Raw genomic sequence first — 27,945 nt, forward strand, 5'->3', positions numbered from 1 at the left:
GATCCCCCCAATCCCCTCTCAATTAGAGCACTGAATTGATGTGACGGCTGAAATGTGTGGACTGAAACTCTAACATACACTAACATACAGTGATAGATTCTGATAGCGAAGCTAAACACCCCCCAATAACACGCAAAACACGTCGTGCTTACGTTGCGACGAATAACTGAAGGATCTGGCAACCCTATTCCAGCCCACCTCGGTGTGTGTTTTGTATGCAGAGCGCTCCGGTGTCCCGCTGGAAGAACAGAGCGGAGCGGAGCGGCTCGGACCCGAGCGGGGGCGAAGAACCAGATAAAAACACACACGAGTCGGTGGTTATTATTATTATTATTATTATCATTAACAATATATTTTTTTTAATTGCACTAATAAACAACGACGGATATGTTTTCCGGGATCGGATTTATTTGCGATCATCTCAACCGGATCTGAAGCACGGAGTGAAAGAGAGGTGAGAGAAAGAAGAGAGAAAGGGGGAAAAAAGCAGAGAAAGAAGAAAAAAGAGAGAAAGAAAGAAGCTCAGAAAAAAAACGCATTCATAAAAAAAAGAAGAAAAAAATTGCGTGTATATTAGATTGAAGTTACACCAGAATAATATGCAAAATATTTTTGATTTATATATAAATATTTTTGATTTCAAAATAAACCAATCAATCCTCGCAGCTCTTGTTGTTGTTTATAAAAACCTATTTTTGGTATTTTTTTTTTCCTCCTTTTTTTCCCTCCACATCAATAACAATCGATAAATCAGTGCATTCGGATCGTCTCGATGATCGAAGTATCGATCTGCAGTGATCAAGAAATCGGACCGAGATACTTGTTGCACGTTCGTTACACGTGCGATTGCACGTTAACATACTGTTACAAGTGTGTCCCAGTGTCCAGATGATAAAGAGATCTGAGATCCTGGCTGGTCTGATATATCGATGTATCAGAAGATCTGTTGCGATATTGTAGTTTCGATATGTTGAAGTATCTATACAGTATGAGCAATCGGAGTGTTTGTAGTATGGGTGTATATCAAAGCCCTATTACACTGATACACTGTTGTATACACACAAAGTATTGATACTGACTGTATATTATATTTGTTGTAGTATTTGGTGTAAAAGCCAATATAGAAGAGGAATATTGGATTTGATCATAATTTTGCATATTCGTGTTAAAAGCATGCGTCTGTCAGGGTGTTTGACGTATTACCGAATCAGCATTTTTTAGATATCAGTGTTGGAGTGTCTGTAGATTCACTGTAGTATTAGTAAATAAATCAGTATATCAAAGTATTCATGTGTTGATGTATCCATGTGTCATAACTTTGTTTCATTTGAATGTGTAAATCAGAGTATTTTTAGTATCAGTGTATATTAAAGTATCAGTAGTTAAAATCTCTCATTCACTGATTTCCATTATGACATATTACTGTAGTTATAATGTGGTGTTTATATTTGTTGATCATAGTATTATTGAATTTGAGTGTTTGTAGTATATGCATATATCACTGTCAATACTTAGTGATTCACACAAAGTATTAATAACCACTGTATATTGCACTTCATAGTGTGCAGTTTAATGGTAGTCTTAACTGTAGTGTAGATATAGTGTGATATTAGATGATCATTGTGTTGGAGTGCTGATTTCGCAGAGTATCTGCAGTGTTGATGTGAGTTTATTATAATCGTGGCGTATTGATGTATTGATCTGGACTCGGAGTATCGTTATGTTGAGGTAACTGTAGTTTCATTGTCGTGTTTACTGAGATACTATTAGTGTATGTAGTAGAGTTGTACTATTAGGGGTTCAATCCAGTAAGTGTAATCATAATGGTGTGTTTATCTACCATTGTGTTACTAGTGTAGTATTTCAGTGGCAAACCTTAGCGTATGATTATATGTGGGTTTATGTAGCAAGGTATCTGTAATATAGGTGTTTATATTGTGTAATAATGTTTTGTTTTATTATAGTAGCATTAAGTCTAAGTATTTATTGTATGTGTTTCCGAGTATCACTACTTAAAGTATCTCCGATCGGTGTCTCATTACTCACTGTATATTATTACACTGGAAATATCTGTCAATCGTAGGATCAAGTTTAACGTAGTACAGACGCATTGCTCCAGTATTAGTGTTGGGGTATTTGTCGTTTCATTGTAGTATTTAGTGTAGTGTTGTAATACTAAGTAATCATACTACTTAGTGTTGGTGTGCGGAGGTAGTAAAATATCTGTACTTACGTGTGTATCTGTTGGAAAATCAGAGCTTAGTGGATGAGATTTTGGACTTCTGATTGGAAGGTCATTGGTTCAAATCCTAGCACCAACCAAACTCCCATTGCTAAGCCCTTGAGCAAGGTTCTAAACCCCTCAATTGCTTCTCTGGAATAAGGGCATCTGCCGAATTCTATAAATGTAAATATATCTAGAATATGAGTGTGGTTGATGAGTGTCATAATGTTGAAGTATCTGAAATTTCAAAGTACAGTAATCCCTCGGGGTTACGTTCCAGACCCCCCCGCGATAGGTGAAAATCCGCAAAGTGGCAACCTAATAATATATACATTAGCCTTAGCAGTGTCCATTGTATCTATGGGTCAAAATCGTCCCATTGTATCAGTTTTGGTGTGCAGGTAGTCGATTATTCGTAAGTCGAGAAGAGCGAGGCTCAACGATGCTTTCCGAAGCACCCAAGATCGTTATACCAATCGATAAATTATACATATTTTTTTAAGATATACGCAGTCAATGCTAAATCTGTATTAAAAAGATGTATATGATTATTTTACTTACCATAATGTCCACTAGCTGGAGAACTACTTTTAAATTTTACTGCCATGGAAGAATTAGCAAACACTAAAATCACAACACACTGCACGAATACTGTACGGATTACGTCTCCTCACACACGAGGACTTTGCGCAGAAGATAGAGGTGTTGCTCTTGGTCCCGCAATTCATGCCTGCCAGAGGTTCTTCTTTTCTCCTTCTGTTTGCGGCGTTGTCAAATCCGAATAGCGCGCTCGGATTTTGAAGGTTTTCCTAAATATTTTCAGAGTTTGTTTTATTGGAAAATCCGTAAGTCGGGCGTTCGACATTGGGGGCTATTGGGGTATATCTAAAATTATTATTTTAATTACTTTATTAGTAATAAATTGTAATGGTAATTAGTGTGGTGTAGTACTGAGTTTTGTTTGATTGCCAGATGTCCTGATGTATTGATGTGTCTGAATGTCCACAGTTGGAGTACTAGTGATTTGTAACCTGTCCAAATATTTTTAAGTATTAGCAAATAAAAACAGAGTATTCATAGTATCCATGTGTATCCATGGACCAGATACACCCATCTACAGTCTATGTCTGAAGAGCGGTATAATGGTTAATGTGTCTACAGAAACAGTGAAGCATGGTGGAGGTTTCTTGCAAGTTTGGGCTGCATTTCTGCTAAATGGATTTGGTCAGGATGAATGAAACCCTCGATGCTGAGAAATACAGGCAGATAATTATCATACAATACCATCAGGGAGGCATCTGATTGTATTTTGGAGGTCCTTGTCCTGCTGCAAAGTAAATTTGGATCCAGTCAATGTCATTTAGAAATATCTTAAGCATACAGAAGAACAAGGAGTCCTGGAAGGGATAGTTTGGCTCCCACAGAGCCCTGATCTCAGCTTTATTAGGTCTATCTGGGATTAGATGACGGGACAGAAGGATGCGAGGTAGCTTATATCCACAGAAGATCTATGGTTAGTTCTCCAAGATGTGTATCTAGAAGAATTGACGTCATTTTTTTGGCCACACTGGATAACGATTTGATTTGGATTTCTCTTCTGTTTATCCACTCTTCATTTTTGTCATAATCTATCGCACACTACCATACAAAAAAAGCGCTAGTAATATTGGTGTACATCTAAGTACACTTTTAAAATCTAAATATCTTCGGTGCCCTTGTGTGTATTGATGTAGCATTGATGGGTGTCTGTAGCATTAGTGCTTCAAATTAGCATATCAAAATATCACTGTACTGGCGTCTAAAATTTAGTATGTTGAACAATGCAATAAGATTTGTGTGTACACATTTACGTATATATACAGTAATATGTACTATAACAGGTGGCTAGCTATCTAGTGTGCCACTTTGTTGTCTGTTAGCTCAAGTTCTTTCTTTTAACAGTTATCTACAGAACTGGTTGCTAATAAGTGGTAATGTGCGAGCTTTATGACTTGTTAATTTTCCATATAACAGACTACTCATATATCTCGTCTTTTTTCACTTATTATTCTGCACTTGTGAAATATAGCTAGGCAATGTAGATTGTGCAGGTGACCTGTCAACATAGAAGTTAGCAAGGAGTTGTGAGTAAACAAATGTCTCCTGCAGACAAAGCTAGAAGGAATTATGTTTGGTGAATGCATGTATTAAGATGTAGGCTAATATAACATTATGAATCTGTAATCTAAAGCTTTCTGATATTTTTTTTTCTTTCAGAAACAAAGGCATCACTAAAATGAATCATGGGGTGGACACTATGAGCCCTGCAGGAACTGGATACCTACCATAACACGCTAATCCCGACATAATACTTGTGAAGTTTGTTTTTACAACATTCTACATAAATGGAAACTTTGGGAAAGTAAGCAGGACTTGCAACAACCTGCCATGTTTTGAGCCATTTCCATGCCTTTGATGTGACTTTATCCAAAAAAAACAAAAACGCACCATCGCTGAATAACCCGGTGCCAGTGTCCAACAATGGGTTGGTGTGTGCATAGCTAGCCATCAATCCTTTACCATGGCTCAGACGAGTTTACTGCAGGGAAAGCGCTTCTACTGCCGAGAATGGGTTTTTCACAAGATCCAGCACTGCCTCCAGGAGAAAACCGGCACTTCCTGTGGCTCGGCAAGGGAAGGTCTGCCCATCTCAGGGGGTAGTGCTTCGTCAGGTGCAGGGAAATCAGGATCATGGGGCGTTTTGCTGGTCGGAGGACCGGGGAGCGGCAAAACGGCACTTTGCACGGAGCTTCTGTGGCCGAGCTTGCAGCACAACAATCATCGCGGCCTATGCCAATTCTGCCTGGCGTTTCATTTCTGCCGTGCGGACGACTCCGACACATTGTGCGTGAGCGGGTTCATACGAGGCTTAGTGACGCAGATCTGCAGGAGTGGCCTCGTCCCGCAGTATGAGGAGAAAATCCGCGACCCTGCCATCCAGAGCTCTCTGAAGCCTGGAGAGTGCGAGAGGAACCCGAGCGAGGTGTTTAAAAAGTGAGTAACGCGACAAGCGCGCACACACGCTATGATTCTTCGTTAAATGTTGACGTCTCGAAAACTTTGTTCAAAGACACGTTCAGTGAATTAGCCAATGAAACTGAATAATTATAAAACTATGTGTGATAACATGTTCTCACCTTATGTTGCAAGCAGTCATGTGACATAGGTGTTGCCTTAAAATTGCAGAGGAGTCAACATGAATAAGATGATGTCATAATAGGGTCCAAACCGCAAAAAACTGGACTTGTTTCAACCTCTGGAAGTCTGTTTTTAGTCAGAAACTGGTGGAAAGTGCTGCGATCCAGCAGGTTATTGCTTTGATGATTCTGAAGCTGGTGGCCAGAAAAGTATTTGAAAACACAACACTAATAACATAACAGATAGTCCAGGCAGTTGTGCGTTTTTAGGTGGAAGGAAATCTCACACATTATAAGCAGTATCCCGGAACGCTAGTTTTTAAATTTCTTACAAGAATCAGAAAAAAGAAGAGTGGCTTAAAATAAACGAAGCTAAGTTCGCTATATGGTATGTTTATGAGTTAGCTAAGTTAGAAACAAGCTAACTGTTAACGTATGAGGTAGCATATGAGGCCCTAGCCTAGCAAATGACCCACGTGCTATAGCTAGCTAACGTTACACTTTATTTCGTTACACAATACACCTTCACTTAATATATGTGAGCTAGTCACATATTCGCTAAATATATTTATGAAGTCAGGTAATGCCAGCCAACTGGATCTGCACTATTTGAAAACACACACACACACAAAGGGCTCGCATGACTTGTTTTGGAGCACTGGGTCAGCTGGAGTACCTCAGACTGGAATGTGCTACAGAAAGCACACACACACACACACACACACACACACACACACACACACACACACACACACACCCCTTTGTCTGAGCATCTGGTGTCATTTAACGTGCATACACACTCTTACACAGGATGAGTTAGAAGAGTAAATGGTCAACAGAGTTATTGATTCATCTGGCACTTCGCCCAAGATACGGTCACTTGAAAATGTCCAAACACAAATCCTCCCACTCTCCAGACGTCCAGTTTTGAAACCGGAGACCCACAAGAGACGAGCCACTTTTGTTCTAGATAACCGATAGTCGTTTTTTTATGTATCATATCATATATACTCACTCCAGAATTCTCAAATCTGATTAGTCAAAATCTTCTAGTGTCTTTGCTTTTGTCATGTTTACTCCTTGGAACATGGATCTTTGTCCTCGAGACACGTGTTTTAAAGTGGCATAAGTGTCCCTGTGCTTGTTCTAAATCCAAACTGTGTGTCCATCATTATAACATTATTAGAGTTAGAGAATGTCTAATTGTGTGACATTGGTATATTGGTACATATTGGTATATCACACACTTGGTATATGTGAGGGACCTGAACATAATGGCCTGAGTAGTTTGTAGCATTTTTTGTTTTGTTTTGTCCTGTTCTGTATTTGTCCTCAAGACTCGTTTTAAAGTGGACTGAGGTAATTTCTGAGGTAAAATTCTAGCGTAAGTGTCCCTGTGCTTATTTTTTTCCACACTGTGTCCTTCATTATAACATTATAAGCGTTAGAAAAACGACCAATTGTGCGACGTTTGGTTACATGGTATATCTGAACGATCCGGACGAAACGAGTAGTTTGTAGCGTATTTTTTATTTTGTTGTGTCCTGTTAGATATTTGTTGTCAAGACACGTTTGAAGGAGGACTGAGGTATTTCCCGAGGTAAAATCCTAGCATAAATTGGGCTGATCTTACAAGAAAACAATTAGAGAACTGTAAATATGAATAAGAATAAATAAGATGAGAATTTTATCAGTTAAAGCCGAGGAAACTGATTTTCTGCTTCTAGTCGAGAATCTAATTCTGCTGTGCTGACTAGTGATGAGAGGAGCTCGTAATTGGGAAATCCCCACTTTTGAATTTGCCTTTACTACGTCACTGGAGTGTGTTAAGAGCGTAACATTAGCCAGCATCGATTGCTAGAAAAACAGGAAGAAAATGTTTTCCTGACGCCTCATGCCGCCAACACCCTCCACAGCTTTACTCTAAATTGAGTAAAAAAAAATATGAAAACAAACTCCATGAAGTTTTTCCAGCTAGATAGAAAGCTAACGTTGTTTGTTAGATTCAGACTCAAGTGCTCACCGATTGTGACAATCGATCGTGATCGGATAGACCCCCACAAATCAAGTCTGACGCATTGCCCACCTAACACGCAAAGGGCCAAAAGTCTGAAGGCGCTACTGTTTTCTCCACCATTAATCTTTACTAATGACTGCAACATGTGTTTTTTTTTGTTTTTCTTTTTATCGACCCAGAGCAGCAAAGTCGATACAGGCGGAGGATTAGATCGGTCAAATGAAAAACACAAACAGCTCTGAATAAAATACAGAAAAAGCGCAATAAAATGTTATTTACATATATTATATATATTTTGCATGCACTGTATATAGTATAATAATAAGAAAGAAAAAACTGTTTTTTCCTTTTCTATTTTGTTTGTCTTTTTTTCTGTAACACAAAATAAATATATTGTTTATCAAATCAAAAATAGTATAAAATATAAATAATATAGCATAATTATTATTTCTCTTGATTTAATTTTTGTTAATATTTTCAAAATGTATGTATCGATTCATTAATTATTTTAATTACAGTATAAATTGGTCCTTTTTATTTTAATTTATATATATATATATATATATATATATATAAAATGTAATCCATTTCATTGTAAATAAATACAAATAAATAATTTAATTTTTACTATGCATAAAAATGTATTTCTTTCCCTGTGTAGCTATCAGTTAATCTATTGAATTTAATAATATTCTATCGATTCTTTTTATATTTTTATTTTAACAACACTGGGTCAGCAACCCGTTAGCACATGAATGGAATATGCAATGCTGTAACAATTCATTGAAAATGTATAAAACAGGAAAATGCTTTGAAAATGTTTTTAATAGGATTGTTGTATTCTAAGGGTGGAAATCGCTTTTGGTCGTGCACCTGGAGTTTTTGACCCTGCAGTAATTGAGGCTGTTGGTATTTGGTTTAAGATAGAGAAAGAGTGTGTGTGTGTGTGTGTGTGTGTGTGTGTGTGTGTTTTGGTAGACGTGCTGTCTGCTTCCTCTGTCCTTGAACCAAACGGCTCCTGATAAAACCATCTGCCAGCTGGTAAAGTTCATCCCAACCTGGACATGGCCAGTGTTCACCTCACTCTCTTTAAACCTCCACAGTTGTCTAAGGAATTCACAAGCTTCCCAAGCAAGCATTTCCTCCTGTAATTCAGAAATTACTCGAATGGGACCTATAAAGTGCCAGGTAATATAGAAAAACACTTTTAGCTGCTTAGCTCAGAACTAGGAGCAGATGATATGATGAAAAAAATGTCATGTCATAGTTTCTGAAGATTATTTTTATGATGCACCAAAAACCCATTCCATTTTAAGTAAAAAAATAAATAAATGTCTTTATTCTATTAGTTATAATAGAATAAATAGTAAAAATATAATATAATATAATATAAAATAAATAATTATACATAATAATAATAATAGAAAAACTAATAAATGTATTATTATTATTGCTATTATTATTTAAATGTAAATAATACATAAATATGAGAATTTATTAATATAAATGAATAAATAATTATATTAATTATAATAATAATTATAATAATAATAATTATTATTATTATAATAATAATTATAAAATCTGGGGAAATTTGAATTTTTCTTGTTTTAATATAATTTTGTTTTAACTTAACTGTAATAACGTTTATCTCATTCAAAAAGCTGAGCAGCTATAGGGTAAAGGGTCTTGCTCAGGGGTCCAGGTGTGGCCGGGATTTGAACTCATGACCTTTGGATCCAAAGTCCAATGCCTTAACCACTAAATTAATAATAGTATTAAATATAAATCAACAACTTTAAAATATACTCTAAAATTACTGTAAAAATGTAGGCAGTTATTAATGATGCCTTAGATAAGATTTGTCTCAATTTGTCAGGATCGTGCCTTTAACACGTCTGTACACGAAGCCGAATTGAACAATTTGGTTTATTTATTGATTTTACTCTTTTAACAAATGGAGACTCAATGTTGAATCGGATGTACAAAAAGCACCCAATCTTATGCTCAGGTGTCCACAAACTTTCATCCATATAGTGTATCTAAGAGTCAACCCCTTCAGAAGTAGCTGTCTGTCAACAGCTCAGTTTAGTGGGATGCCATAAACACGGGCTGTGAGCATCTTCAAAGTCTACTCTCTACTTTCTGAAATGCTTTATTTGCACTTCCCGTGAACGTTAGCTCGGACGAACGAACAAATCAAAGCGCACGTTCAAAGTCTTAGCCGTGTTTTTAAACCGGCTTTTGTTATGGTTCGTTCGCGAGCTGCTGCCTCAGAGTGTTTAGTCTGCTGTGTTAATGTTTGGCCTGAAACCTTTACTAGTGTTTTGCACTCTGTCACATGCACTCTACAGAGCTTTAGGCTGTAATGTATTGCTATACACTCTATATACTTCATACTGCACTTCACATACAGTCTTATGCTAAAGTGTCCACAAACTTTTGTCTGTACAGTGTGTGTGTGTGTGTGAAGAGAGTCTGCGGCATAAAACCCACCGGCGTTTTCCATTATTCTCGATGGGAACGTTGAAGACTGAATGTAAGTGCCGACTCGTGTCGATTTTATGACAATTGTGTCTAGCCTCACTTATGTGTCTCGGTTTGGTCCAGAAATCAATGACTAGAAACTGAAATATTTGTATGATGTACTTGTGTGTGTGTGTGTGTGTGTGTGTGTGTGTGTGTGTGTGTGTGTGTGTGTGATGTACTTATGATGGCTTATAAAGCAGAAGTGTGTGTGTTTGTGTGTGTTTGTGTGTTATCTGTGTGTCGTGTTCACTTCTGAATGCCACGTAGTTGAACAGGATCAAGTGTAATCGATGCCTTTGAAGCTTTTTCCACTGAGTAGGAGGAATGAGAGAGAGAGAGAGAGAGAGAGAGAGCATTGCTGAGCCCAGCCTGAACGTTACACTGCAGCCTGTCATTTAGCATTGGTGGTGAGGAAAAACGGTGGAGAGGCTGAAAAGGGAAATGATAGAGAGTGAGGCATGTGCTGTGGTGCAAAGGAAGGATGAAAGGATGCAGGAAGCTCGATCTGTCTTACTCTGCCTTTTTCTTCCACCTCGGACTCATCCTTCTTTTGGTTTCAACTCCTCTTTGTCCTTCTCTCTCTCTGTCTCTCGCTCAGTTCTTTACTTCCCTAACTCTACCACGCTTCATTCGTTCCTATTCGCATTACACGTTTTACTTGCGACACTATCTTTCTTCATTCATATCTCTCTTTCTCTCTGCTTGCCATCTCTCTTCCTCTCTCACTCTCGTTCTCAGTGACCGTCTTTTCTCTTCACACTGTTGCCGTAGCAGCCATAAGGTGATGAGTGTCAGCGAATGTGCAAACAAAAACACGTAAACAAGACTATGCTGACTGTATTTCTGTGTCTTGCTAAGGGCTGAGTTGATTTCACTGTGTGTGTGTGTGTGTGTGTGTGTGTGTGTGTGTGTGTGTGTGTGTGTGTGTGTGTGTGTCCAGAGACTAAGAAAATATGTTCTCCAGTTGCCAGAGATACACACAATTCTCAGTTGTTAATAACACCAGTGATTCATGAAATATGGATGTAATATATAGACTGAAAGGTTCCAACTCTAATGGAATTTCATGTTATCATGCTGTAGAAGATCAACTTTTTTTTTTTTCCTTCATCTGTCTTTTAAATCTATTCATGATTTTTTATTACTATTTATGATTCACTGCTATGTTGACCAAAGCCCCAGTACCATCTGAAGCGCAGCGTCCTCAAAGCATGATTCTTCCCCCACCATCCTTAATTGTGGAACTTTGTGGAACATCCTACAATCCTACATCCTATATTTCTTTTTGATTGATTGATTTATTTATTTATTTTTACAAAACATACATTTTAGCTTATTTTTCTATCAAACTCTGGGTATTAAAGTGTTTGGTCCTTAATCCCTAATCACTTTCATGAATGTGGTCAAGAAAACATTAAATTCTTTGTTGTTTTTGTTTGTTTTTTTAGAGATTGATTGCAAGAACTTCCCATCACCATCGCACATACACACCTGACGAGTCTCTAAACTTAAGATAATGCCAGTACCCGTTGGTTTCTGCGGATCTGTTCTGATACAATCGGCCGGTACAATGAAAAAGATTTAAAACCACCTCTCCCAACATACACCCACACACATACACACACACACAGTTGAAGTGTGTACATCAACAAAACTATGACATGGTGCTCTGAAAAATCTTTTCACTGATGGTCTGCTGTATTCATCTGTTTACCTCTGTGGATGGACAAAGAGTGAGTTACTGATTACTTCCTGTCCCGAGTGCACTGCTGAGTCAGCGCCCATCTCGCACCCATCAATACATCCAAGGACAGCAAGATTTAAAGAGAGAGAGAGAAAGTGAGAGAAAGAGTCAGAGAGAGAGATGATTAAGCGTGTTCCTAAAACAGAGCTACTGGTTTGCCTTGAACTCAAAGAACCGAATGATGGGACGTGTGTAAGGAATAAAACAGCATGAGACATGCATTTCCTTTTTATTGTGTTGCACAGCACTGGTACTGGAGACTCCTTCCCAATAAGATTATATGCATTTATGAAAAGCATTAATCAAACAAGTTCTTGTCTAAGGTATTATAAAAATAATGATGTCTTGGAACAAGTGAACTGCTACAATTTACAGCTGTTAACAAAAAAACAAAAAAATTAGGAAAGAAGACTCCAGCGATGTCAAAAGCTCTCTGAACATTGTCTAATTGAGTAGCTAATGGATGGATGGATGGATGGATGGATGGCTGGCTGGATGGATAGATAGAGGGACATTTTGCAACTAATTAGGAGATAATTATGTATTAAAAGAGCATTTTAGAAAGGCAGAGCTTCACCAATCTGCAAAATTTGTGTCTACAAATTGTGGAACAATTTCAAAATAATGTTCCTCAACAACAGCTTTAGAAAACTTTAAATATCTCATCATCTACAGTACGTAATATCATCAATAGATTCCAAGAATCTAGAGATATCTGTGTTCAAGGGACAAACAATCTGGGATGACCATGATCTTTGGGCTTTCAGGCAGTACTGCATTAAAAACAATTCTGTAATGGAAATCACTATGAACACAGTTTGCAATATCATTTACAAATGCAGGTTAAAGCTTTATCGTGCAAAGAAGGATCCATATTTGAACATGATCCAGCCAAAGCTCATTTAAAATGGATTGAGACAAAGTGGGAAACTCTTCTGTGGTCAGACAAATAGAAATTTGAAATGCTTTTTGTAAACCATGGGCACTATGTCCTCTGGACTAAAGAGGAGCGGGACTATCCAGCTTGTTATCAGCTCTCAGTTCAAAAGCCTGCATTTCTGATGGTATAGGGGTGCATTAATGCCTATGGAATAGGTAGCTCTTAAATGCTGAAATGTATATATAGGTTTTAGAGGTTCTATCCAGAGAAAGCCCTTGCATATTTTAGCACGACAATGATAAATTCCATACTGCATCTATTACAACAGCATGACTTTGTAGTAGAAGAGTCCATGTGCTGAACTGGCCTGCCTGCAGCCCACACATTTCACCAATTGAATCTTTTGGCGCGTCATCAAACCAAAAAAATACGACAAAGAAGTGGAGCAGATAGAATTCAGTATCAGACACAAATGGGACAACATTCCTCTCCAAAAACATCAGCAGCTGGTCTAATCAGTTCCCAGATGTATAGAGGCTGTTGTTAAGAGAAGACACGATGCTACACAGTGGTGGCTCTGTCCCAACTTTTTTAAGACGTGTTACCATAACTTTCGAAGGTTCTATTGTGAATGAAATATGGGTTTGTGAGATTTGCAAGTCGTTGCATTCTGCTCTCGTTCTCTTTCCCAATTTGTAATGTGCAGCAAAGGTTGTAGAGCTTCACAATTGGCTATAAGTAACTCTAAAAAAACATTGAAAAAGCCCATTTCCACCATCAGGGCAATTTTCCAGATGCTTTTGCTCATATTTACTAAGGGTGCTAATATTTTCAGAGGACGCTTTTTTTTAAGGATCTTCTGCCTCTGACTTTTCTCACTCTTCCTCTCTCTTTCTCTCTTCTCACTCCTTTCTTTCTCAGGTGTGTGCTGCTGCCGCTTTTGAGCTGCACTCCTCCTCCGCAGGCCCTGTTTTTACTCGTCGACTCTATAGACGAGGGAATGAAAGGGGGCGGGACGGAGTCGAGCTCCGGCCCCATGAACCCGCGCAGCATCGGCGAACTTCTCTCGTCTCACCACGAACTCCTCCCACCTTGGCTCCTCCTCATCTGTTCCGCCCGCCGCCAGAACAAAAACATCACTAAGCTTTTTACAGGTAAGCTTACTAGCGCACATCTGAATAATTTTTGGTTGGGTGTGGGTGCTTAAATAAGAAAAACAGACCAGCAATAAGGCCACGCCCCTTTATTAGGACTGTCGGACACAAAGGCCAAAGTTTCTTTACTGGAATTGACAAGCAAAACCCCACACCTCCTTCATTGGTATGGACAGACACAGAGGCCACAGTCATTTCACTGAGATTGACAGATACAAAGACCACACCTCTTTCACTGGGACTGAGAGGCACAAAGGCCACACCCCTTTCACTGAAATTGACAGGTACAAAGGCCAAACCTTCTTTGCTGGAACTGACAGGCACAAAGGCCATACCCATTTCTCTCAGATTGACAGGTACAAAAGCCACGCCCACTTTGCCGAGCCTGACAGGCACAAAAGCCATACTTACTACCCAGGGGTTAGTGGTCTAAAAACCTTTGGTCCAAAAAAATACAATTTGTAAAGTATGTAGTGATTTCTACACACACACACACACACACACACACACACACACACACACACACACACACACAATCTCGATCAAAAAGTTTATACACTGTGAATGGAGATCAGGAAACGAGGTCAACCTGGACTAAAAATAATGTATGTGTGTGTGTGTGTGTGTGTGTGTGTGTGTGTGTGTGTGTGTATTAAATGCCTTAACTGTAATTTATTTTGTTGTCAGGCATATGGACGTGCATACAGTATATCATGCAGTTTTGTCTGTGTGTGTGTGTGTGTGTGTGTGTGTGTGTGTGTGTGTGTGCGTGTGTTGTAATTAATGTGCTTGTCAAAGAAGTATGTGGACATGCATTCATTGTGTTTGTGTGTGTGTGTGTGTGTGTGTGTTTTATGAATATGGCAGAAACTAACTATGACTATAAATACATCTTGTGTAATTAACACGTCTGCCATGTCTTAAAACTAACTGTAGAGCCAATTTTTGTAAACGTCATGCTGTGTGCGTGTCTGTGAGTGTGTGTGTCTGTGTCTGTGAGTGTGTGTTAGCTCTGAGACTTCAGGTGAAGCTGACAGGCAAAAAAAGTTAGCAAAAATCCTCACCACTAATCGTTTCCTGTTACACATCTTTTTTTTTTCCACATTCTGTTGGACGTCTGGGATTGGAGAAAAGGGTCCTGTCAAGGAGGAATTTCTCTCTCTCTCTCTCTCTCTCTCTCTCCTCCTTATCAGTATAATAGATGTTAAGAGGCTCATGCATTCTATGGTCTCTGTAGAGGTTGCTGGAATGCAGGCCTGTTTATATATATATATATATATATATATATATATATATATATATATATATATATATATATATATATATATGTGTGTGGGTGTGTGTGTGTGTGTGTGTGTGTCTGTGCACAGTAACAGCAGGTTCAATCAGTGCTCTTGAGCTTAATAATAGTCTCTCTCCCTCTTTCTCTCAACCCTTCACACACACACACACACACACACACACACACAAAACCTATTTCACTATATTAGCACAGTGTCCAGTTATAGATTCTGTAGGCGTGTGTGTGTGCGACTCAAGTGTGATTCCCCTGCAGCAATTAGTGTTTATGAGAACGCTGCAGCACACAGCTCACACACTTCATACATAATTGCAGTGTCTCTTCTAACACCATGTGTGTGTGTGTGTGTGTCATATGGATCATAAAAAGGGAGGGGGAGAATTGTGTATGTACTCGTTTCTTACCAATCAGGACTTTACTCAAACATTTCCTGGCTTATTTACTCTCATTTATTTATTTATTTATTTAGATGTTTACTGATTTACTTATTAAAATGATTAGGAACTTTATGGGCATAGTCACTTAGTCATTTACTTACTTACAGCTTTACTCGTGTACATAGACACACACACACACACACACACACACACACACACAGTTGATGGGGTCTGTCAACACCAATCCATTACAGGGTACAAGTGCATGATGGGACATGAATGTTGTACTGTATTAACGCATTTATCATTGCATACAATTATTTGCTCAATGGTTCACTTATTTAAATACGTAGGAACTCTTATGCGCATGCATATTTACTTCCGTCGTTATTTACTCGTTTACTTTTTACTATTTACTCATTTTATCAGTACGTTTACATTCGAATGCCTTTTGAACATGCATACATATTGTTCTAATTTGTTTACACGTTCACTTATTCTTTATTTACTTCTGGATTTGAGTAAATAGGCTCAAATGGACGGTTTTATTATTGACTCATTCATTAGAGTATTTACTTTCATTATTTATTACTTCTGATTTATCTGCTGCTTTTTATTATCACTTTCATTATCCCTTGCTTTTTTTTTTCTTCCATTCCTCTATCTATTTATTTATACATTCTTTCTATTTTGGCCTTCATCCCTTTGTATTGTACCGATCGTGAACATCCCCCCCCACACACACACCGATTGTGCACTGCCATCCTCCTCCTTCTTTATCTTCTTTTTTCTTTTGTGCATCTCATTCTCTCTCTCTCTCTCTCTCTCTCTCTCTCTCTCTTTTTTCTCTCTTTGTCCAGCCCTCAGTAAACGGTTTTATCTTGCGAGGCCTCCGATAAATTTTTCATCCCTTTCTTCTTTTCTTTTTTGGGTTCTTTGTGTAATAGGTGATAATACAACCCTCATATCCCATCATGCACTTGTAATGGACCGGTGACGACAGACGCCACTTTGTGTGTGTGTGTGTGTGTGTGTGTGTGTGTGTATATGTGTGTGTGTGTGTGTGTGTATATGTGTGTGTGTGTGTGTGCGCATGTCTACATAGTCTTTGTGTGTAAGACTAATGCCTAAACACTGTTATTTAAAATGAGTCGCCTAATGACCGGGTAAATTACAGGGTAGTGTACTGACAAACGCACACAAACACACACACACACACACACAAAATGACATTGTTGTTTTCAGTGGATTTAGTAATAAATATTAAGAGCCTGACTGCACGGTCTGTTAATCTTGTGGACTGCAATACTGTGGGTATATGCAATAATTGGTATATTACCCATGACGCATTGCAAATGTGTGGTTTGGTCTGGTGCAAGGAAGCTCTTGATTGATGCTGGATTTGACACGGGTTAAGTATCATCTCTCTATGGGATGTGTATTGTTTTTATAGTTACAGCCTGTCTATCCGTCTACCGTCTGTCTGTCTGTGTATCCATCTACCTAACTACCATATCTGTCGATGTATGTATTTATATCTGTATGTATCTGTTCGTCTGTCTGTGTACATAGTTCTGTATGTATTTGAAACCTTACTACCAAAAGACAATAGTACATTCTAGAAACTGGACTAAAAGTCTATCTGTCTATCGATCGAGCTACGCATTTACCTACATCCCCGTTCATCTACCTACCTATCTGTCCGTCTGTGTATATGCTTCTGTATCTATTTAAAATTATAGAAAAAAAGAAGAAAAAAACTGTAGAAAATATTGAAAAAGCTGAAAAAACCAGTCCCTTGCTCCAATGCGACATTAAGGGCAAAGCTGGCGTTATTAGGAAAAGAAGCGATGCTGCTGCAGTTGACTGCGAGCGAGTGAACGAGCGAGCGTCACGTCGGGACATGCCGGCGCCCGTCCTTAATAACAGGATATCAAATACGCTTTAGTTGCGACCGGCGTGGAATAAAAGCGTGTTGCATATTACACACACACACACACACACACACACACACACACACATATGCATGCATACACAAAGGGCTTTTATTTCAGGGCTTTAGCATTTAAGCCGAAGAACAAAACCTGCGGAAAAACAAGCGATTAAGCAAAAGTGTCTGTCTCGCACTGCTGAACAAATCCAACCCGCCGCCGAGTTGTACACATATTAGCGTTCGCCGCACGTCTCTCGCTGTGCTCATGCGATGAGATCAAGCTTACACGCCGGTTCTGAGCATGAGACGATATTTCCGAATGATGCGAGCTTAGCGTGTGTAACTTTTGTTACCAATATTACCAATATTTATGGTTCAGCCATAGCATTTTCCTCAGCAAAACCGGAGACAAACGAACCGACATAGCTGAGGTGAGGAGGCCTGGGGTGCAGTCAGCATTCCGGTTCATCCCAAAGGTGTTCATTAGGGTTTATAGCTTTATAGCAGGAGATCATACATAGAGTTGGTTTTGTGCACAGCATTGTCATGCTGGAACTGGTTTGGGTTTGAAGTAATGGGAAAAATCTCCAGTCTAGTCCAGTGACGTGGGTGTCCCAATAAGTTTGACCTTACGCTATAGGCCCCGCCTCTTAAATCCCCCCTCTTCATATCAGCATTTTGAATCCTGTCAAAGTGCAAAGATTTTATTTTCTAGCTAGCAATATTAGTCTCTTTACATACCTCAAAACCAATCGTTGCCATTGCACATCGTCTCGATAAAAGAGAGAGAGAGTGTCTGGTCTGTAACAGGATCTGTCCCGTTTCACTGCGCTTGCATCAGCAAGAGAAAAGAAAGAAAGAAAGAAAGAAAGAAAGAAAGAAAGAAAGAAAGAAAGAAAGAAAGAAAGAAAGAAAGAAAGCATGTAGAAAAACTGGCAGAAAAAAGAAAAAAAGAGGTAAAGAAAGAAAAGCGTAGCAAAACTGGCAGACAGAAAGAAAGAAAGAAAGAAAGAAAAAGAAAGAAAGAAAGAAAGAAAGAAAAAGAAAGAAAGAAGAAAGAAAGAAAGAAAGAAAGAAAGAAAGAAAGAAAGAAAAAGAAAGAAAGAGGTAAAGAAAGAAAGAAAGAAAGAAAGAAAGAAAGAAAGAAAGAAGAAAGAAAGAAAGAAAGAGGTTAAAAAGAATGAAAGAAAGAAAGAAAGAAGAAAGAAAGAAAGAAAGAAAGAGGTAAAAAAGATATAAAGAGGTTAAAAAGAATGAAAGAATGAAAGAAAGAAAGAAAGAAAGAAAGAAAGAAAGAAAGAAAGAAAGAAGAAAGAAAGAAAGAGGTAAAAAAGATATAAAGAGGTTAAAAAGAATGAAAGAAAGAAAGAAAGAAAGAAAGAAAGAAAGAGGTAAAGAAGTAAGAAAAAAAGAAACTCTTCTCATCTCAGCACAGTACAATGACTCTTTCTTCTCATCACCATCGCTCTCGATCTACTTCTTTCTCTTTCCTTGCTATCATCAAAGTCTTTCCCTGTCTCTCCATCAATCTCTCTCTGTCTACCTGGGTCTGCCTTTTCTCTTTTCATAAGTCTTCTCCAATCTGTTTTCTCCAACCTGTATTTCTAACATAATAGATTCTCTCTCTCTCTCTCTCTTTCTCTCATTGTCCGTTTTTCTCTCTTTCTTCATTATTCAAAAGACATGTCGGAACCTGATCTTATCTTATCTGAAACGGTCACCTTGGAAATACTTAGCATTTTCGGCATGCTTAAAATGTGATAAAGCCTAATGATATCAATCTTTTTTTTCTTTTTTTACACTACAGTAATAATAGTTGCCATGGTAGCAGCATGGGGACTGATTTAGAACTGCTTTATAAGGAATAAAGCCCTCTGTGCCACTGAATTTCACACCATAGAAAATAGTAAAAAAATAAATAATAAAATGTTGGCACTGGAGACTCCTTCCATGGCTGTGAAATAAGGCTGTGTCAAGGTTATTATGGAAAGCCAAAGGATTCAACCGTTGTGGAAAATTAATTGTTCGATTTGTTTCGTAGTGTTCGTCTTCGTTACTATCGCTTTCGGGTCAATCAGAACGCACTTTGGGTGTCGAGTCTTAGTACGTTGTACTTTTGTTTTTCTTCAGTACTTCATACAATATCTGTGTGGAACAGATGCCAGAAAAGGAAAGTGGGAGAAGGAGAAAAAGAGAGAGAGAGATAATGTTTCCGTTTTCATTCGGCCTTGAGATTGCTTGTTGAGAAAAACAAGGTCCATTTGGGATGCTGCCACTTCCAAATACACCCCTGACATCCAAGCCTGAGTTCCCTTATGGTTGACACACACACATGCGCACACACACACACACACACACACACACACACACACACGTACACCGTCTGTCTATAGTATGTCATTCGATAACTGTGAGGGATGAAGTGCGCCTGTGTGTAGCTCAGGATCTCAGGATCCATTTGCCTAAACAGCAGCAGGTGTGGCTCACACTACTCCATCTCTCATTCCAATCAGCACAGCAGCTGCTAGTGTGTGTGTGTGTGTGTGTGTGTGTGTGTGTGTGTGTGTGTGTGTGTGTGTGTGTGTGTACCCAAGAGCCAAGATATTTTTTGTTCTATAAGGTCAGAGTCAGGTCTACGCCTACAGTGCAGTCCAAATAAAATGGTTTGGAAATATCGATATTAAGAGTTGTGGCTGAGGTCTAAAATATTGTGTTCTTCTCTCCTAATAGTCAAAGCTAACTAGTGTGTAACCCTTTCCATAATATACACTAATACATTGAAACAAAATCAACCCTAATTCTGTCCGAACAAATCTATTGCCAAGCAAGTATATCGGCTAATACACGACTGGACACGATGAGATTGGACGATTTATTGCAATATTATAATCCTATAACACCAAGTCCCTTAAATATATAACATATATTAAGCAGTTGTAGCTTTTTTGTGATTGGTTTTAGTTCCGTTTAAGGCCAAAACTAGTTCCGTTATCGCTTACGTTATAGCAGCTAATACATACAAACAGTCACATCCCCGTCAAGACTTTCTTGCGGCTAAAAACCTAAAGTTATAGATACATTTCTGGTTTGCAATGCTGCCACAGGAGACTCCTTCCCCCAAAAAAACCCACCTGAATAAAAAACTTGCTATAGTCATACATATTCTCAGATAGTCCCCAAGTTACGATGGTTAGATTTTTCCGATCCTATGATAACAATATCGTTATGAAGAAAATAAAAATAATTTAAAAAATACATTGGGACGCTGCCACGCATCTTCTGCATTGCGATGCCTTACTCACACCAAGGTTTCAAAGTGTTTCAAAGCCCAATTTTAGCTCATCTCTCTCCTGTTCATCGGCGTCGCCAGACTCCGAAACAGAGCGCTTCAGGCTCCGCCCTCCTTACTAACAAACGACGGTATACAACACCATACCGATCACCATTCTTTAAGACTCCTGGGTAGGCTAGTCCATGTCCGAACTTACGATATATTTAAGTTACGATAGGGTCATCGGAACACATCTCTTTTGTAAGCCAGGGACTACCTGTACTGACATAATTATAGGGACACAACCGACTTTTCCAGACATAGGCCAAAATAATTTCGGCACGCAAATGTACAGGACATCTTTGGATGTCGTAGCAAGAAATTTTCCATTCACTTGGACTAGAAGACCCAAACCTGTTCCAGCTTGACAGTTCCCTCTACACAAGCTAGCTCCAGGAAGATATAATTTACATGAGTTGGAGTGGAAGACTATAGAGGGGTTTTATAAATGGAAATTGTCTCAATGCAGCTTAACATAATGCCTCAGGTTCAATGAAAAACAAACAGCAAATGTAGATTGTTCTTTTGAATATTGATTAAGAGGTCAGGAACAGAGCACTGACCTCAAATCCTTTTGAACACCTTTGGGATTAATTGGAATGCTGACTGCACCCCAGGCCTCCTCACCCTTGTGGCTAAATGAGCACAAAATCTCCACAAGCACACTTCAAAATCTAGGACAACCGCAACACTCAATAAAGTATAGATTTGATTTATTATGACTAAATCTGACCTTAGTATGGTTTGTATCTGATCTCGACTTGACAAGCAATGTTGTTGCTGTTGTTATTTTTTTAGTAATAACACAGCAAAATGATGACTCAGGAAAATCGCCTTTCTACACTTCAATTTAAAGTGAACCCTTTTCAACATCCCAGGGTGTGGGCTTCTGTGTCTTCAGAATGGACCACACCACATGTGAAATGATGTCACTTATATAAAAAAAGAAAAAGCCCAGAGCGAACCAACTATAATTACAGCATCGCGGGTGGCGCTGGATGATTCAGTCGAACGCAGAGGAGGACGAAGGCGGTGGGATGAGTCGCGCTTTTGTCCTCCTCGTCTCTGACCATATGAATCAGACCCGGTGTTTTAGGTTCACCTGCCTGCCTCAGTCTGTTCGAGTCAGCTGTCTCCCTCAGGTGTGCGATCACAACGAGACTCTTTCATCCCGCACCATTTTATAGCCCTTTATTTCATGCCATTAGTAGAAAGACAGGAGGTGGGGTGCACATCTGGAATTCACATTGTAGGATGTTTCTAGTTCATCTGGGCTTTCGTGAGTATAAGGCATGTGTGTGTGTGTTAAAGCGTTTCAGATATTTTGGTTGTAAATTGTGCTGGTCAGGTGTTAACTTAATAGTACATCCCAGCCCCAAGACTGAGATCCCAAATTGACCCTTATTATGTAAGGTATGGAAGTATTCATTAAAGATGTATACTTTTCATGAACTGCAGAGTCACATGACCGATTGAAAAGGTCATGTGACCAAAGGTTTCCCGAACGTTTAAATTTAAAAGCAAATGGCTTCTGGAGTGCATCGCAAAATTAAAAATTAACCTTCTGATGTTTGTTAGCGCACCATTCCCTAAATTGTGAAAGCAGCTAGAAGATCTCAAAGTTCTACGATTCAGTCTAATGTCATTTAATACTTTGAGGTTTGACGGAAAAGAGTGGAAAAAGACCAGACATGTTAAGTATGGATGCGATGAGCATCAGACTGCTGTAAGTGCGATTCAGACGCCTCCTGTAATCCATGAATTAGTGTAGTGGTGGTGTTGGTGGTGGTGGGGGTGGGGGAGGGGGGTGACTCAAGTGGAAATTGTAGCTCAGCATCTTTGGTTTATGGTATTCCACTAAGAACATGACACACTCTGTGCCTTAAAAGCATGCCGGATTGAAACTTGATACTTCGTCATCTTGTAAGATTGGTGCCAGTTTATGTCACATTTGGTCATGCATGTACTGTATTGCCTCAGATTTTCAATATTTACTAGAAAGCCTCACCAAGTTTGCGACTCGCCTTTAAACTCGACGAACCCTGAAACGAATGGCCGCCTTCCAAACCAAACATTCAGACATCATCCTCAAACAGACAAAGAAATTGTTACAAACATGTCCGCCGGCCAACGCAAAGAGTACGGGTCAGCCATCAAGCATCACCTCCTTTTCTTACCCCTAGAAGGCCTCTTCCTCTTCCTGGAGACAGAAACACACAGACACACTCTCCCACGAATGCTGAGTGTGTGTATATTCGGGTTGAGGTGGAGGTCTAGGTCAGCAAGACTGGAAGTGGATGCAGTCCGGTGGGACGTGTCATGGAAAATACCCGTCTAATGGCAGAAACAACTGCTAGCCAGAGCTCAAACATGGTCCGTCCTACTGACAGTGTTTTTAACAATACTATAGAATATAATATAGAATAGAATAACACAAATACATTTTTACTATTGAATAGATTTAATTTATATTTTTTTAATGGCCTGCAGACTTGTTTGACCACCCATTTCCGGTACTTTATAATGAAGAGGTTATGCGATATGTATCAGGGCAGTTATCAGCAGCTTCTTTTTTGTATTCGACAGCTTTAGAAGTCAAGGTACATGGTTTAAAAGTTTTATACAACAACCAAAAGGTCACAGTTTACCAGATCTAAAGCTAAAATACTCAGCTGAAGATCTGGCTTCCTGGCATAGAACATAACAATTTGGATACTTTATCACACACATGCCATTAATTAAAAACAAAGAATTCCTTTCATTGCTTTCCCAGCAGCACAATCTGGACGAAGGCTGAGAAATATGCTAACAGATTTGTAGGAGTTTGCATGCATGCATAGTTTTTTCCCCCCAGTCTGAGCTAGCATAGGTCTATGGGAACAGTAAATAAAATCCATGCGTAAATGCCTCGATTGCCCGCGGGCTTCGAGACGTGCTGAGATGTGCTTCCACAGGGGAAACTGTTCTCCCCTATTCATTTGGCCAGAGATAAAAGTATGGAATTTGCACTTATCAAGAACGAGCTGGCTTAGAGAGCCGATCCTTTTGCTGCAAATAGTGATTAAAAAATGTGAGGGTTTATAGTGATTAGCGTTCATTTCTAAGTTTAGTGCATCTTTAGTGTGTATAGTAAATCCAAGAACATTTCAGACTTTATATTTCTCGGTTTGGTTACAGGAAGCTCGGCGGCTTTTTACTTGTTCGTTTTATCCGAGAAGAAAAATTCCATTTACCGCTGTGACATAAATAGACCTTTCATCCTTTAAGGGTGAAGTGGAACCGTGTTTTGTATATCGTCTATGACCGCGTTGTCTGGCCTGGATGGTCTACTTTTATCAGTGCTCTAAAGTTTGAACATATTTGTGTGCTCGTGTTTGTATGCACCCTAATTTGTCGTACTGTTATGGGTAGACATCTGGGAACTGTTAAAATCTAGCTAGTCAGAGGGGGTCACTGAGTGCATTCAAGTTTAAATGTGATGCTCAGTATAAAATATAGGTCAGTACTTTTGAACGAATAAACAACTTGCTAGGATGATTCCAAACATGATTACTATGTTTTGTTCCAGAACTTATTCCAGTAGTCTTTACACGCCTGTCATCTGTAGATGAACGTCTTGTGTAATACACTGCATCAGTCCATTTACCCTGACATGTAAAAGACTAATTTTTTTTTTCTTTCTCATCTCTTACAGGCTTTCGTAAAATTAGTCTGGATGACCTGCGCAAAGCTTACATTGTTAAGGATGTTCAGCAATACATCTTGCACAGGCTCGACCAAGAAGAGGCACTACGGCAACACCTGACCAAGGAGACAGCAGAAATGCTGAACCAGCTCCACATTAAGAGCAGCGGCTGCTTCTTGTACCTGGAGCGTGTCCTGGATGGAGTGGTTGATAACTTCATCATGTTACGGGAGATCCGTGACATCCCAGGAACACTAAATGGACTCTACTTATGGCTCTGCCAAAGACTGTTTGTCAGAAAGCAATTTATCAAAGTGCAACCCATCCTGAGCGTCATTCTGGCCGCATGCCGGCCTCTTACCGTCAAGGAGCTGTACCATGCCGTCTGGACTAAAAACATGACCCTGACCATGGAAGAGTTTCAGAAAAAGTTGGACATTCTCTCCAAATTGCTTGTGGATGGACTTGGGGGTACCAAGATTCTTTTTCACTACAGTTTTGCCGAGTGGCTTCTTGATGTTAAGCACTGCACTCAGAAATACCTTTGCAATGCTGCTGAGGGTCACCGGATGATGGCGATGAGCTATACGTGTAGAGCCAAGCAGCTCAAACCATTGGAGGTACAAGAGTTTGCTTTTCACTTGATCAACTCCAACCTGCAAATTGAACCTTTCAACCTGGCCCTGTGGATGGTGTGGAATGGCACACCTGCAAAGGACTCTCTTTCTACATCTATTCCCAGGGAGCAGGAGGTTTTGCAGCTTCTGGTCAAAGCTGGAGCTCACATCAGCAACGAGAACGATCATGCCTCGTGCATTGTCCAGCAAGCTCTGGAACGAGAGGATTCCATCCGCACTTTGCTTGATAACGGTGCCTCGGTAAACCAAAGTGACTCCAGCGGACGAACTCTGCTGGCTAATGCAGCGTACAGTGGGAACCTCGATGTAGTCAATCTACTCATTTCCAGAGGTGCCAATATGGAGCTTGAGGACAACCATGGACAGACACCACTCACGCTTGCTGCCAGACAAGGACACACAAAGGTAGTTAACTGCCTGATCGGCTGTGATGCCAACATCAACCACACGGATCATGATGGGTGGACAGCTTTAAGGTCTGCAGCTTGGGGTGGTCACTCTGAAGTGGTCTCTGCACTTCTCTATGCAGGTGCTAAGGTTGACTGTGCAGATGCAGACAGCAGAACTGCTCTAAGGGCTGCAGCATGGGGAGGTCATGAGGATATTGTCCTTAACCTTTTACAGCATGGAGCGGAAGTCAACAAGGCTGATAAAGAAGGAAGGACTGCACTCATTGCAGCAGCTTACATGGGACACAGAGAGATTGTTGAGCACCTGCTGGACCATGGTGCTGAGGTAAACCATGAGGATGTTGATGGACGGACGGCTTTGTCTGTTGCAGCCCTCTGCGTCCCTGCTAGCAAAGGCCACGCTTCAGTGGTTAGTCTTCTGATTGACCGTGGTGCAGAAGTGGACCACTGTGATAAAGACTGCATGACCCCTCTTTTGGTCGCTGCCTATGAAGGGCATGTGGATGTAGTGGATTTGCTCCTAGAAGGAGGAGCAGATGTTGACCATACAGACAATAATGGAAGAACACCTTTGCTTGCTGCAGCTTCCATGGGGCATGCTTCTGTTGTCAATACGTTGCTTTTTTGGGGTGCAGCCGTGGACAGTATCGATAGTGAAGGAAGGACTGTGCTCAGCATTGCATCTGCTCAAGGAAATGTGGAGGTGGTCCGAACTCTGCTGGACAGAGGCCTTGATGAGAATCACAGAGATGATGCTGGTTGGACCCCTTTACACATGGCAGCATTCGAGGGACATAGGCAGGTTTGCGATGCCCTCATTGAACAAGGTGCTCGATGCTCAGAAGTAGACAACGATGGACGCATAGCCTTGATTCTGGCTGCGCAGGAGGGACATTATGACTGTGTGCGAATCCTTCTTGAGAACAAGTCCTGCTCTGACCAGCGAGGGTACGATGGAAGAAACTCCCTCAGGGTTGCAGCTATGGAAGGACACAGAGACATTGTTGAGCTTTTGCTGAGCCATGAAGCAGACATAGACTACAAAGACGCTGATGGCCGCCCAACTTTATACATACTGGCGCTTGAGAATCAGCTAGGAATGGCTGAGTATTTTTTGGAGAACGAAGCGAACGTCGAGGCAAGTGATACTGAGGGCAGGACAGCCCTTCATGTTTCTTGTTGGCAAGGCCATGTGGAAATGGTAAGGTTGCTGATCAGCTACCATGCGGATGTGAATTCTTGCGACAACGAAAAGCGATCTGCTCTTCAGTCCGCTGCGTGGCAAGGTCACACAAAAGTTGTCCAATATTTGATTGACAATGGCACTCATGTTGATCACACTTGCAATCAGGGAGCCACCGCACTAGGCATCGCTGCTCAAGAAGGTCACATTGATGTAGTAAGGATTCTTCTTGAGCATGGCGCAGATCCAAACCACGCAGACCAATTTGGTCGGACGGCCATGAGGGTGGCAGCCAAAGGAGGCCACTCAATGATCATCAAACTTTTAGAGAAATATGGTGCCAGTAGTCTAAATGGCTGCAATCCCTCACCTATACATACTATGGAGCAAAAAACTCCACTTTCAGTTACAGGGAAGATGCAATCGCTTACTATCAAATCCAGCAGTTCTGGCAGTACAGGAGCTGGAGATGTTCAACCATCAGGTCGAGGATTATCTAATGGACCTGTTCATGCCTTCAGCTCCCCTTCGGAATCTCCAGACTCCACAGTAGACAGACAGAAGTCCTCCCTCTCCAATAATTCCCTGAAAAGCTCAAAAAACTCATCGCTAAGAACTACTTCGTCCACCTCAACAGCCCAGACAGTGCCTATAGATAGTTTCCATGGACTCAGCTTCACAGAGCAAATACAGCAACACTCTCTGCCTCGCAGTCGCAGCAGGCAGTCTATCGTTTCTCCTACTTCGACCACAAAATCCATCGGCCCACAGCCCGGATCTCCTACCAGTGAATTTGACTGGAGCCAAGTGAAACCAGTTCTAAAATCCTCTAAAGGAGGAAAGAGTGGTAATGGGACAAACTATAGTTCAAGAAAGGAAGGCTCTGGAGACAAGAAGAAATCTAAAAACAGTAGTTCCCTTCCACATGGTCAGGTTTTGGAGTATGAGATGACCCAATTTGACAAAAGAATTGCTCTCAATAAACCCGTATCTAACTTTGCAGTAAAGGATCCTCATTGTAAGATTGTACTGGGGGGCTCCAACACTCTGGACTCTGGCCAATCGCAGGAGCCATATTATATCCAACAGCAGAGCTGCTCTGAGAAGAAAAGAAATGGGATTATGACCAACCCTAACTATCACCTACAGGGAAATCAAGTCTATTTAGGAAGACTCTCTGTACCCAGAACTGTGCACAACAGGGGACATCAGGAAGTTCTCGACAACTACCCATTAGGGGAGACGGAATTAAGCCTTAAACAAGCTCTGAAACTGCAAATCGACGGATCAGACCCTGGGTTCAACTACAAGAAAGAGACTCCATTATAACTGGTAAGTGGAAGTACTTGACAAATTTAGGGTAT

General features: G+C 40.1%; 1 protein-coding gene across 3 annotated transcripts in view; it reads left to right on the forward strand.

Moving 5' to 3' along the window:
* The first annotated feature begins 242 nt into the window (after positions 1–242).
* ankrd50 (ankyrin repeat domain 50) overlaps positions 243–27,945 on the forward strand; it is a 29,742-nt gene continuing 2,039 nt past the window's right edge. The window contains exons 1-4 of one of the 3 annotated variants that reach the window (XM_046866485.1): positions 243–454; positions 4,481–5,257; positions 13,492–13,724; positions 24,360–27,913. In XM_046866485.1, the coding sequence (XP_046722441.1) occupies positions 4,785–5,257; positions 13,492–13,724; positions 24,360–27,910 (4,257 nt within the window). In that variant the 5' untranslated portion in view covers positions 243–454; positions 4,481–4,784 and the 3' untranslated portion in view covers positions 27,911–27,913. The remainder of the gene's footprint in view (positions 455–4,480; positions 5,258–13,491; positions 13,725–24,359; positions 27,914–27,945) is intronic. The other 2 variants (XM_046866487.1, XM_046866486.1) reach the window with 2 other exon arrangements.

Source organism: Silurus meridionalis, chromosome 14 (assembly GCF_014805685.1).
Source record: "Silurus meridionalis isolate SWU-2019-XX chromosome 14, ASM1480568v1, whole genome shotgun sequence".
In the NCBI taxonomy this organism is placed as follows: domain Eukaryota; kingdom Metazoa; phylum Chordata; class Actinopteri; order Siluriformes; family Siluridae; genus Silurus; species Silurus meridionalis.